Genomic DNA, 14,167 nt, shown 5'->3' with positions numbered 1-14,167 from the left:
ATAATCCATAGTGTGAACTAATGCAATTAATTTAAAACGTAACTTCAGCACATATCTTTGTAAGAGCAAATCACTTACTGAAGTAGCGCCCTCCTGTGGCCAATGTATGCATAACTAGTACTTTGTCAAAGCTTTAAAGTGTAACGCCATGTAGTAGCGCCCTCTTGTGGTCAACTTGTGCGTAACTACAACTTAGATGTACTTTTCTCATTATTGTATTTGGAAGTTTAACGCCATCTTTTAGTAGCGTCTTCTAGTGGCCAACTTGCTCGTAACTATTACTTCAACGTGCTTTTATCCATCTTGTTGTAGCGTTCTCTTGTGGCCAACTAGTGCATAACTAATACTTTAACGTACTTTGTCAAGGTTTTAAAAGTTTAACGCCAGGTTGTAGTAGTAGCGTCCTCTTATGGCCATCTTGTGCGTATTTACTACTTTAATGTACATTTGTCAGTATTGTTTTTGGAAGTTTAACGCCATCTTTTAGTAACGTCCTCTTGTGGCCAACTTGTGCGTAACTCCTACTTTAACATACTTTAGTCCCTCTTGTAGTCGCGTCCTTTTGTGTCCAACTTGTGCATGACTAGTTCTTTTAAAAAAAAGTTTTTTAAGGTTTTACGTCATCTAGTGGCCTTCGGGTGAAAGGCCAGGACGAACTACTGCCATATCAACCGTAAAATAATTGTGTAAGTGTAAAATAACATGAGTAAAGGGAAGATACTTTTGTAAGAGTATAAAAAAGTTGAGTGGCACGTATCCCCACGTCATCACTTCATTGTTGCTGTAGGCGTGTCCTACTACTGGATGTGTGACAACAGAAAATAGACTTTCTTAAAAAGCTTTTATTATAACGATACAGCAGATGTAAAGGTCTCTGTCACTCCCATCAACATAAAAACACACCCCAATCACAATAAATTAACACAAAATCAATCAAATAAATTCCATGAGAAAATAAATCGGGGTTTTTCATTAGAACAAAAAATGTGTAAAAGTTCAGCAGTGTATTGGTATCTTTTCATGTCTTTTAATGAATTGATTTCTTTAGGTTTGGTTTCACTTTGACTGGAAAAAAAAAAAAAAAGACCCAAAAAAATAAAAAGACACAAATGGGCAAATTAAGAAAATATTCTGAGCAATAAAATAAAGTTTTGGTTCCAAGCACAAAGCTGAGAAAAAAGTGACTCGTTAAATACTCTTCTTGCATAAATGAAATAACTGCAGCACCCCTTATCGTCACCAAAATATTGTTAGTTCCTTTTTTTAATATATATATTTCATACAAATCTAGAACCAAAATTTAGAAATCTTATTTACATGGAAAAGTAGATTTTTTTTCATTTTATTTAAAAGTGACTATGAAACCCCCCACCCTCATAATATATATTCACAATGGTAAAAGATATTCAAGTACATTTTCAGTTTTTTTCCCCAGATATGAATGCTCTCAGAGGTGAATTAGAAAACGGCATCCAAACTAACGAAAATGTCAATTTTTAATAGAAAAATTCAATAGAAATCTTGAGCATGTCCAAAATGTGTGGTTATTGTAGGTCAAGTTGTGAGCTAGTTGAGAAGTGTTTTGAAATAGGAGCAACGTCTGCAAAAAGCAGGCAAGATTCAAAACGGGAACCTTTTCCTGTCAGTTTGGAATAAGCGCCCCCTGTCAGGCCAACTTGGACATAACAAGCCACTTTAGTGGGTGTGCGCCGTTAGAAAGAAGCGCTGCTCCCTGTAGTAAAGTAAGGTACAAGTGAACTGTGTGCGAGTTAGAGCATGCCGTCCTCAGTGCAGCCCGCTCCAGCTGTGTAGCGAAACTCCTGCAGGTTGCAGACACCGTGGAAGTGAACAAAAGCACCGGCCACCACCAAGATGTGGAACAGCTGATGAGAGTGAAACTATGGAAGACGGAGAAAAATAAAAAAGACGTCCATCATGAAAACAATATTTAAGCATCAACATCATTCATATTGAATAAAGAAATTAATAGTTTCCAGTAGGTTTTCTTTACCGTTGGCAACAATATTACAAAAGCTACTGATGAGATATTGAAATCATATTTGTTTATTGCACTCGGACAATGCGATTGATTGGGATTACATTTGTAAAGTGTTTGCCAGCCCAACATTTTATTCAAAAGCTTTTGTACATGATTATTTTTGTATTACTTTGTGTTGGTTTGAAATGGCAAAAAAAAAAAGTTTTTGTTCATTTCTAACATTTTAATGTGACTGTGTTTTTTTTAACTTTAGCTCTTGTTTTTTTTAAATATGTATATTTAAATGAATTTGTTATTATAAACAGTATTAGTTTTAAACGGGATCATTTTCCCCCAAAAACGAATGTTTCTTTATACAGTACAGGGGTGGCTTTCAAACTTTTTTTGACCAAGTACCATCTCAGAAAAAACTTGGCTCTCCAAGTACCACCATAATGACCACCATAACCGTAGCATAGTAGGCCAAAGTATGTATTAAAACAAGGTAAAAGTTTTGTTTAACAAGTATATTTAATATTTTTGGCCACTGTAACATTACACACAGTTTGAACAATAACACTGTCTGAATATAGGAAAATAAAACACTGTACTTTAATCTAGTGATTTTTTTTGCTTACCCACAATATGGAACCCGCGTAAAACTAGTGGTACACGTACCACAGTTTGAGAATCACAGTAAAGTATTAGTTTTAAATGAGAGTTACTATTTTTACAAATGTAAATGTACAGTATTTGTTTTTAATGGCTGTGATTTTTTTTCAACATTGCATTTATATTTGTGTGTTTTCTACATTATGCACATTTGTAGATTACAGTTTGAACAATAACACTGTCTGAATATAGGAAAATAAAACACTGTACTTTAATCTAGTGATTTTTTTTGCTTACCCACAATATGGAACCCGCGTAAAACTAGTGGTACACGTACCACAGTTTGAGAATCACAGTAAAGTATTAGTTTTAAATGAGAGTTACTATTTTTACAAATGTAAATGTACAGTATTTGTTTTTAATGGCTGTGATTTTTTTTCAACATTGCATTTATATTTGTGTGTTTTCTACATTATGCACATTTGTAGAACAATATTTGTTAAATGTATCATTTAAATGCTAAGGAACGAAGAGCACGAGCTGGAATCAACAGTGCCCTCTGCTGGTTGCAGTGGAGTAGGGCACCTGATTTGACACAATGTGCTTGAAGATACTAAAAGTGTAACCAGACCAAGTATTGAATAAAATTTAAAAAAAGGAGACCTACCCAGATGTCACACTTGCCGGGGAAGAACCTCTCTGGGATGCGAGCGGCGTACAAGCAGGCTCCTGTGATGTAGAGCGTGGCCATGAGGAAGAGCCAGCCAATCTGTCCGATGGTGGTGGCCTTAATGAGACCCTCGCTGATCACAAAGTGAAGGGTGGGCACCACGCCGCTCAGACCGAGACCCACGAACACACCTTAGGGGAACAAGCGGTGGATGAACAACACGCTGACGGAGCGCAGAGGGCGCAGCACGAGGGAGACCACACCTGCTCGGACTCCTCGGTACTGCGGCGTGGCGAAGAAGTCGCACTGGGACACGGTGATGGCGGCCAGTCCCAGCACGCACACCACCATCAGGTAGATGAAGCAAGGCTGAGGGGAGCAGTAGAAGGAGTAGTAGAGCCACGGCACGAACGATCCCATGATCAGGAAGGCGATGCCGCTGTAGTCCAACCTGCACACCACAAAATATCGATGGCCACAAGTAAAACTAGCGTTTCTGCTTGAAAGGATTCTTCATTCATCACGCCAAGCAACGTTTGTAAGTTTCACAATTTGACTAAAACTATTTATACTTACTAAATGGTCCAATGTGCGATGTCTGTAGGTGCGTTTTCATGCATTTTTCTCTGTGCTATTTTAATTTTAATGAAACTAGCGTTGTAAGCATTTGCTAAAAGGCTAACATGTCTATGAGTGTGTGTTAGTATTATTAACTTACAATGGCATACTTTTTCAATTGTTTCAGTGCTGCATATTCACCAAAACATCACTGTGGAGTTATTGAGTCTGTTTAGCTGATTGGAGAACTACTGGAGCTTCCGCAGCTAGTGGGTCCACGACAATGACTTCTGTTTTGTTTGATCACCCATTTTACTGCCGTGTTACAGACACCGTTGGGAAACAATTAAGGTATGTAAATAAACATTTACAATTCACAATGTATATGTCTGTGGCTTATAGTCCGGTGCGACCAATATATTTAAAAACATTTTTTTCTTCTGAAATGTAATGGGTGTGGCTTATATCCCGTTGCGCTCTGTAGTACGGAAAACACAATGAATTTACATGATTTCTTTATGGGGAAAAGTGTGCAACAATTAGAGGTGTCCGATAATGGCTTTTTTGCTTATATCCGATATTCCGATATTGTCCAACTCTTAATTACCGATTTCGATATCAACCGATACCGATATATACAGTCGTGGAATTAACACATTATTATGCCTAATTTTGTTGTGATCCCCCGCTGGATGCATTAAACAATGTAACAAGGGTTTCCAAAATAAATCAACTCAAGTTATGGAAAAAAATGCCAACATGGAACTGCCATATTTATTATTGAAGTCACAAAGTGCATTATTTTTTTTAACATGCCTCAAAACAGCAGCTTGGAATTTGGGACATGCTCTCCCTGAGAGAGCATGAGGAGGTTGAGGTGGACGGGGTTGAAGTGGTGGTGGGGTGTATATTGTAGCGTCCCGGAAGAGTTAGTGCTGCAAGGGGTTCTGGGTATTTGTTCTGTTGTGTTACGGTGCGGATTTTCTCCCGAAATGTGTTTGTCATTCTTGTTTGGTGTGGGTTCACAGTGTGGCGCATATTTGTAACAGTGTTAAAGTTGTTTATACGGCTACCCTCAGTGTGACCTGTATGGCTGTTGACCAAGTATGCTTTCCATTCACTTGTGTGTGAAAAGCTGTAGATATTATGTAGGGGCGGCACGCAAAGACAGTGGCTTTAAGGTTTATTGGCGCTCTCTACTTCTCCCTGCGTCCGTGTACCACTCCGTACAGCGGCGTTTTAACACGTCATAAATTTTACTTTTTGAAACCGATACCGATAATTTCCGATATTACATTTTAAAGCATTTATCGGCAGCCCGATACTTATCGGACATCTCTAGTAACAATATATGATGTGTGTGTGTTGCCTACTTAGAGAAGACTCTGGACACGCCCTCTGAGTGGCAGTAGACTGTGTGAAAGAGCCAGGAGAAGGAGAGGCAGAGGATGGCGCCCAGGAAGAACATTCCGATGGCCACCTTCTCCTGGACCGGCGCAACAAAGGACATGTTGGGTCGGAACATGTACATCAAGCCCAGGCAGAGGAAGAACAGGCAGCCTGGAGAGGTGGGGAAAAACATTATTAAAAGGTGACCAGCGGGTGGCATCAATTGTTTCTTGTCGGAGGAAATCCAAAGGTGTTTTCTTTTAGAAGACTGAATGAAGGTGACGTCATTCAATTGAATGAAATAAGTGTGTGTCACCTAGCAGGTGTGTCCAGATGTTGCCCGTCTCTGTGTGGATCCTGAAGATGCTCCTGAAGCAGGCGCGGAAAGAAGGCATGGGCGGTCTGTGGCCATGGAGCAGGAAGTCGTTGTCCTTCAGCCAATCAGGGAGCACGTCGTGAGGAATGACACGCCACCGACCTTCCCACACCTGGCAAGGAGAAAGGATGGTTACTTTTTCCTCGGTGGTTACTTACTACGCTCATAAATGATGAATACAGTACAAAAAGAAAAAGTACTAGAAAAAAAAAATGCTGATACATGTCGGCCGTCACGACACTGTGGAAAAACGATGTTACTTTCCTTTTTTTTTTTTAGGTAAACATTTTGCCCTTTATTATGTCCCTCAGCATGAGGCAGACACTGATGGCAGTGCGCCAAAGTAAAGTGAACATTGTATGTATTTATTTTATCATCATTAAGATGGTATACTTGGACATTTGAGAGGATCTGCAGTGTAGTGGTCTCATTAGTCACACTTATTCCTCCCAATATGCACTTTTTAATATGGTTTAAATTCATTCTTGTATGTAATTTTTCTATTAGTGTGCTTACTGCATAAGGTGTGTTCATGTAGTTATTAAATTATTACTTCCAACAATACTCCAGTACTGTAAGTAATGTAAAGTGCAAGTGTTGACCTTGTGTACAAACTCCTCCATCTTTTCCATGGCGTGGTGAGCTTGCAGTAGCGGCGTCATGCCCATGAAGCCTTCGTCGCTGCTGCTCCTCTCGCCTTGGTCGTCCTCGCCCGCCTCTCCTCCTTTGTCGTCCTCCTGCCTTTTCGTCTTCTCGTCGCACGTCTGAAAAACCCAAACTCGAGCCGGTCAACAAAAGACCCCAAGTCCCACTTGTGGCATTCATCTGCATTTTTCCAAGGTGCATTCATGGACAGAGTTAGTGTGATTTGAGTGACAATGGCAACTGTCACATGTGCACTGTGGTGGGTTTTTTTCAAATCTCGCGTGCTAAAGAATGTGTGTAATGGCGGTCCAGATGTGAATAAGTGGTTGTGATCAAAGAACAAACATGGAGAACATCTTGGATTGGATGATCTTTCTGCGCATGCCGACAAGGTGCTGTATGATGGCTGTCAGCTGACCTGACTGAAATCTGATGACTTGACAACTTCAAACGGGACATCTGAGTAAATGCAATGGCTCCTGGGAAAAGTGAAATGTGCTTAATTCACACACGTGTGCAGATGCAAAACTATTTTCTTTAGCTAAACTCAGACAAAACTGAAATCTTTGTTGGTGGCTCACAGAAACAAAGAGCAACTATTATTAGCCACCTTGAAAACCTCTCCTTGAAACCTAATAATCAGGTTAGAAATCTATGAGTAATAAGTGACTCAGACTTGAACATTAACAGCCACATTAAGTCAATAACATCAGCAGCTTTTTATTATCTAAAACATTGCTCAAATCTAATGAATAGCGTCTAAATCAGACTTGGAAAGACTAATCAATGCAATTGTTTCCAGCAGGTTAGACCACTGTAATGGCCTTATCACTGGGCTCTCTAAACAAGCTGTAAAGCAGCTGAAGTACATCCCGAATGCTGCTGCTCGAGTCCTGACAGGAACCAGGAAATATGACCATATTAGTGCAGAGCGGTCACTGCACTGGCTTCCTGTTGCTGGGAGGATAGACTTTAAAACAGCTCTGCTTGTGTACAAGTCTTTTCATGGTCTTGTGCCGAAGTACATATCTGACATGTTAGAATCATATGAACTGTCTCTAACTCGGAGAACATCAGGGAGTAATTAATCTCCTGCTGGTGCCCATAGTCAGGACCAAACTTGGTGAGGCTGCGTTTTCGGTTTATGCTCTTTAAATCGGCAAGTCTTCCTGAAACTGTGAGATAGGCCTCAGCGTTTGCAATGTTCAAATCCAGGCTGAAAACACTAATTTATTTGAGCATATGACTACTGAAAGTATTTGATCTACACTGATTTAAATTAGAATTATGATTCTTTTTATGATGATTATATTTTACGATTTTAACTTGAATCATGATTATTTTATTTTTATCTTCTCGTAATTTTCTGTAAAGCACTTTGAATTGCCTGTGTACGAATGGTGCTCTATAAAAAAATCTTGCCTTGCAATTTATAGTGCGTGCCACACGCACATGAGGCGTACATTTTATATTATGGAATCAAATATCGCTAGTGTTTGTAGTCTGGTATGTGATCGCATTCCTCTCGGGAGGCTGTCGACGTTCCAGTCCTCCATGTGCAAAGCAGTGGCCTTGTGAAATCACTGACAAACTTGTGCAATAACATTGCTCCTTCTTGTTTTCTCTTGGAATCCCTTTGCAACGCCTGGAGGTAATCTCTGCATGTGTGGAACTGGAACTTGAACAGACTTGATGTCACATTTGACACGCTGCAAAGATCTCACGCTCTGAGGGTCAATTCTACGGTTATGCAACAAGAAAAGTAGCATTATCCGCAGTTACAACCGCAACTTAAGGGCAACATTTTTGATATTCAATCATCTGCACAAATGTTAGATGTTCTGAATGCAAGGCTATCAGCAGAGGAAGTCAGTCTAAGTTCGCATGGCGCCATGAGGTTGATTAATTATTTTCAACATCAAGGGTGTACTGAGATAGGCTCCAGCACCCCCGCGACCCCGAAAGGGACAAGCGGTAGAAAACGGATGGATGGAGCATCAAGCGCTTAGCATTTGTGCGCCCATCAGGTGGACTTGATGTGATAATCGGGCACTTTGATTTGAGAAGCTTCTCCGCAGGTACATGACTGCTGGAACGACATACACCCTTAGACTTATTAAAAACATGCTGGCTAAGCAATGCATCTCACCTGTGACTAGTGTGTGTTGCGTGTATTCTAAGACAGAGACAGAGACTAGTGCATCCTAAAAACCGGACACCCCACGCCCACGAAAAAAAAATCTGGTGTATGCTATCAAGTGTAATGATCCATCCATCCATCCATTTTCTACCGCTTGTCCCGTTCGGGGTCACGGGGGTGCTGGAGCTTATCTCAGCTGCTTCGGGTGGAAGGCAGGGTACACCCTGGACAAGTCGCCACCTCATCGCAGGGCCAACACAGATAGACAGACAACATTCACACTCACATTCGCACACTAAGGCCAATTTAGTGTTGCCAATCAACCTAAAGTGTAATGATGAATGCAATAATTCATATATTGGAGAAACAAAACAACCACTAAGGCTACGAATGGCACAGCATAGACGGGCAAACTCTTCACGCCAAGACTCAGCACCTCAGGGAGAAACAGTACTCCTTTGAGAACACAAATGTAAAGATTCTAGACAGGGAGGACGGATGGTATGAAAGAGGAGTGAGGGAAGCCATCTATGCGAAGGTTGAAAAACCATCCCTGAACAGAGGAGGTGGTCTGTGACACCACCTATCTCCCACAAACAACATTGTCCTTTTAACCATTCCTAAAAGACTCTGGAATTAAGCCTCCAACAAATAACAAGAGTTAGAAACATTGTGGTCACAGAAGGTGACCAGAATGCCATTTGGCCCATTTTTTTTTTTTTACAACTGAATGGAATGCTAACTTGGGGTTTTCCAACTATTTTGGACTGGTAGTAGTCGATCCACAGTGATCGTTCTGCCACACAATACCTCAACGCTAAGGGGAAATTACACTTTAACGACTGTCGTTGGCTTTGACAGTAGGATTGCTCGTTGCATCAAAACAGTTGTTTTTCTCATTAAAATACGGCAAAACCATCCTTGCGCAGGCACACCCTACTGTTTTTTTTATTCTCGGTTTTGGCACCAGCCGCTAGACTAGATCTGACCAATCTAAGTCTATGAGCATGAACTGATGACGCCTACTGAGGTATTGGCACCAGCCGCTAGACTAGATCTGACCAATCTAAGTCCATGAGGCGAAAGGTCTTCTAAGACAAACCAAACATTCCAGTTGCGACAGATTGAATGCTCTGAGATGTGTATTGTAAGTTTTTACCAAGATTGGTTTCTACTATACATACTTTATTTTGTAGCACTACGATATGCTGATGGTTATTTTCACCCTACAAGTCACACATGAGCCCTTCTAGGAAAACCTTCTGCCTCAACATAAACAAGAAAAGGGCGTGTTACAGGGGACCACTTGCACCAATCAAAGTCCAGAGCGAGGCAAGAAGAAAAAGAGGGAAGAACTCACCCTTGTACACACTTAGACTACTAACATGTGACTCACACATGCTCTACTTGGTGGCGACCACCTTAACAATAACAACAAGTAGCTGGTGTGTTACAGCATAATAAGAAAAGTAGTATCATTGAAAGATTAACATTTTACACAATTACCATAACCTATTTCTTTAAATGTGCTAAAAAAAAAAAAAGCGAACAATTGCTTTTAATCCCAGAGCAACATGTGAGAGTTTCTAGTCGAGGTGGGATTCAGTTACGATTCAGGGGCTACAATGCAATTATGAACTGATTATTTATACATCTTTAATTATTATATTGTTTATTATTATTATCCATCAATCCATCCATCCATTTTCTACCGCTTATTCCCTTCGGGGTCGCGGGGGGCGCTGAAGCCTATCTCAGCTGCATTCGGGCGGAAGGCGGGGTACACCCTGGACAAGTCGCCACCTCATCGAGAGGCCAACACAGACAGACAGACAACATTCACACTCACATTCACACACTAGGGCCAATTTAGTGTTGCCAATCAACCTATCCCCTGGTGCATGTCTTTGGAGGTGGGAGGAAGCCGGAGTACCCGGAGGGAACCCACGCAGTCACGGGGAGAACATGCAAACTCCACACAGAAAGATCCCGAGGCCGGGATTGAACTCACGGCTACTCAGGACCTTCGTATTGTGAGGCAGATGCACTAACCCCTCTTCCACCGTGCTGCCCTATTATTATTATATACAATATAATATATATATTATTATTATATTGTATGTTAATATTGTATATTATAAATTACAATATTACTAAATGTATTACATTTAATTATTAATAATAACAAAAATATGTCTTAAAGACACCTCCTTTGGCTACTGATGTCTGCATCATTGCTATTTTTTTTAGTGTGCACAGCATTATACATTTACATATTTATACACATAGACATATATATATATACATACACATACACATACTGTACATACACACATATATAATATATACAAAAATATATATATTGTAACGGTACAATGATAAACCGCTGTAAAATTCCAGACAGTTAGTAATACTGTTTAAATTTGTAATTACCAAAAAAACTTCATTTATTGATGCATTTTAGGCAACACGGCTTAATTCCTGAAAACTGAGGCGCGGCAGCGCCTGCGCATGCGCACTACAGCCATTCGGCTCGAGAAAACATGGGGCGGTGACGACACAGACTTTTCTTTGAAAACACTGGTGGAATGTTACAAAAGGTTTTGAGTTTGAGTTTATTTCGAACATGCAAGCATACTACATGATACATCACAATTATCAGTTTCTCTTTTCAACATGTTCGAAAAGGAGTAGGAAGAAGCTGAGCTTATTTAATCCTACCCCTTTTCTTTACATAACAGTTGCTAAAACTTTTTGTTCACTTCCTGTTCACAATTTATTCACAATAAACTCCATAAGTAATCACAATAAAAATAAATAAATAAATAATAGTAATAATTTAATAATAATAATTGGTGAAGTAAGTCATATTTCATATGATGAGATAAGTAAGATTACTTTAAGACTGAATGAATGGATGGATGAAATAAATTGAGAATGTTTGTCATGGTTCTTCTTCTTTGTACTTTGTAAACACTTTAAGTTTGAAGAGTTTCTTGAAGTGGATCATGTTAGTACATTGTTTGATTGCTTTGCTTAATCCATTCCATAATTTAATTCCACATACTGATATACTGAAGGTCTTAAGTGTTGTACGTGCATACAAATGTTTTAAATTACGTTTTTCTCTAAGATTATATTTCTCCTCTTTTTTTGAGAAGAATTGTTGTATATTCTTGGGTAGCAGGTTATAGTTTGCTTTGTGCATAATTTTAGCTGTTTGCAAATTCACTATGTCGTGGAATTTCAGTATTTTTGATTCAATAAATAAAGGGTTTGTATGTTCTCTATATCCAACATTATGTATTATTCTAACTGATCGTTTTTGTAACACCGTTAGTGAATGAAGTGTACTTTTGTAGTTATTTCCCCATATTTCTACGCAGTAGCTCAGATATGGTAACACTAGCGAGCAGTAGAGATTATGAAGAGATTTTTGGTCTAGAACATGTTTTGCTTTATTCATTATTGATGTGTTTCTCGCTACTTTATGTTGTATATTTTTTACGTGAGATTTCCAGTTCAATTTATCATCAATCATTTGATCAGGTGAAATTAGTCAAACAGAGAAAAATGGTAGGTGTTATCAACTCTAAACTATGTCTTATTGACGGCCTTGTTACGGACATTTTATCACACATTTGACATGGAAGCACATTTAATAACATACTTGTGTTTTTGATGGTATCAGACCGATATCCAATAGCAATATCAGATAGGGACACCACTAGTACTAATGTACTACATTGTGGCTTTTACTGAAGTTTCAGCTTTACAGATGTCACGTTTGTTGTAATAGGCACTAAATGGGAGTATCGCATGTCATATTAACCATGGGCGTCCAAACTTTTTCCATTAAATCAAGGGATACAGGGAGGTAAAAATTACTGTATATAAATAAAACAAATTTTAGCATTGTGTTATCATCAGTTGTTAGTATTAACCCTTCAGCCGTTTCACTTTAGTTTTTAGACCAAAAAAATGTAATCTAGGAAATACAAATAAAGATGATACCATTTATCATTATACCCTAAAGTGCGGTCACAAACGGTGAAAACTTCAAAAGGCTATCCTGCAAGGCGTTAAGACAGACGCTCTCTGTTGACAGGAGCGCTCAGGTGTCCGCACGTGTTGTGTTACAGCAGGTAAAAAAGCATTTCACATAAACACAGTGTAGGCTGCACACATGGCCGCTATTGTGTTGCAGCTCAATGGCGGCATATGGTAACGCTGAGCAGAGCGGCAGCTTTGTGTGAATACATAAAGACCACGCAAGAGTTGTCTACTACGTGTGGCAGATTAGCTTCATGGGACGACACACAATAAGGTTCTTAGAGTATATATAGAATTAAATAGATAAATAGGTAGTACTTTATTGATTTCTTCAGGAGAGTTCCCTCAGGAAAATTAAAACTAGGACTTGACGCTAGATTTGAAGCAAAAATGCGTATCTCACTACAAGATCACTGCACTCTCTGATGACATTCAATGCAAGATGTGCACTGCATCTTTCTGAGAACTTTTTCTAGTATCTTTGTACTGTCACGTCGTGTGTGTGTGTGTGTGTGTACACAACTCACCCCATTGTGTGAGTGGCACTGTGCGTCTGAAGAACCTGAAGAACCTGTGCTGCTATCTGTGCTGTGCTCGACAAGGCAAGAAGTTCTATGTCTCAGCACAAAGGCCAGGCCCGTGGGCCCATTCGCTTCTCCTTCGTCCAGCTTGAAAACGCTAGACTGAACCCAGCCAGGTCAAAGTGGTGGACTGCAGTGAGAACGTCACTCAGAGCTTGATGAGGTGGAGCTGGAAAGACAGGAAGAAACAAGATAATACCAACAATAAAGTAGAGATGTGCCGATCGATCGGCCACTTTGCATGAAAAATAATGTGATCGCCGTTGTCGATTAATGCCGATCACCAACCCAGACACTGTAATTAGTAGGGCTGCGAATCTTTGGGTGTCCCACGATTCGATTCAATATCGATTCTTGGGGTCACCATTCGATTCAAAATAGATTTTTTTCGATTAAACGCGATTCTCGATTCAAAAACGATATTTTCCCGATTCAAAACGATTCTCTATTCATTCAATTCATAGGATTTCAGCAGGATCTACCCCAGTCTGCTGACATGCAAGCAGAGTAGTAGATTTTTGTAAAAAGCTTTTATAATTGTAAAGGACAATGTTTTATCAACTGATCGCAATAATGTAAAATTGTTTTAACTATTAAATGAACCAAAAATATGACTTATTTTATCTTTGTGAAAATATTGGACATAGTGTGTTGTCAAGCTTATCAGATGCGATGCAAGTGTAAGCCACTGTGACACTATTTTTATTTTATTTTTATTTTTATAAATGTCTAATGATAATGTAAATGAGGGATTTTTAATCACTGCTATGTTGAAATTGTAACTAATAATGATACTGTTGTTGATAATATTCATTTTTATTTCACTACTTTTGGTTTGTTCTGTGTCGTGTTTGTATCTCCTCTCAATTGCTCTGTTTATTGCAGTTCTGAGTGTTGCTGGGTCGGGTTTGGTTTTGGAATTGGATTGCATTGTTATGGTATTGCTGTTTATTGTTTTGTTGGATTGATTAATACAAAAATAAAAATTAAAAAAAAATTAAAAATAAAAAAATCGATTTTTAAAAAATGAGAATCGATTCTGAATCGCACAACGTGAGAATCGCGATTCGAATTCGAATCGATTTTTCCCCACACCCCTAGTAATTAGGCTCCTGGCTGACAAGATAGCTGCTAATTGTGCATCTTCATACACAGTGTGGAGCCA

The 14,167-nt window shown here is 39.3% G+C and overlaps 1 protein-coding gene across 1 annotated transcript; it reads right to left on the bottom strand.

Moving 5' to 3' along the window:
• Positions 1–848: 848 nt before the first annotated feature.
• Positions 849–13,119, bottom strand: LOC133662628 (adiponectin receptor protein 2-like; the record flags this gene model as incomplete). The annotated part of the gene is made up of 7 exons (XM_062066742.1): positions 849–1,898; positions 3,258–3,451; positions 3,524–3,711; positions 5,192–5,378; positions 5,524–5,695; positions 6,186–6,347; positions 12,949–13,119. Coding segments are annotated over 7 exons (1,203 nt in total), but the record flags the coding sequence as incomplete, so codon positions are not given.
• Positions 13,120–14,167: the final 1,048 nt, after the last annotated feature.

Source organism: Entelurus aequoreus, linkage group LG12 (genome assembly GCF_033978785.1).
Source record: "Entelurus aequoreus isolate RoL-2023_Sb linkage group LG12, RoL_Eaeq_v1.1, whole genome shotgun sequence".
Lineage (NCBI taxonomy): Eukaryota > Metazoa > Chordata > Actinopteri > Syngnathiformes > Syngnathidae > Entelurus > Entelurus aequoreus.
Note: the sequence above shows the minus strand (reverse complement) of the source record. Positions and strands in the feature narration are given on the sequence as shown.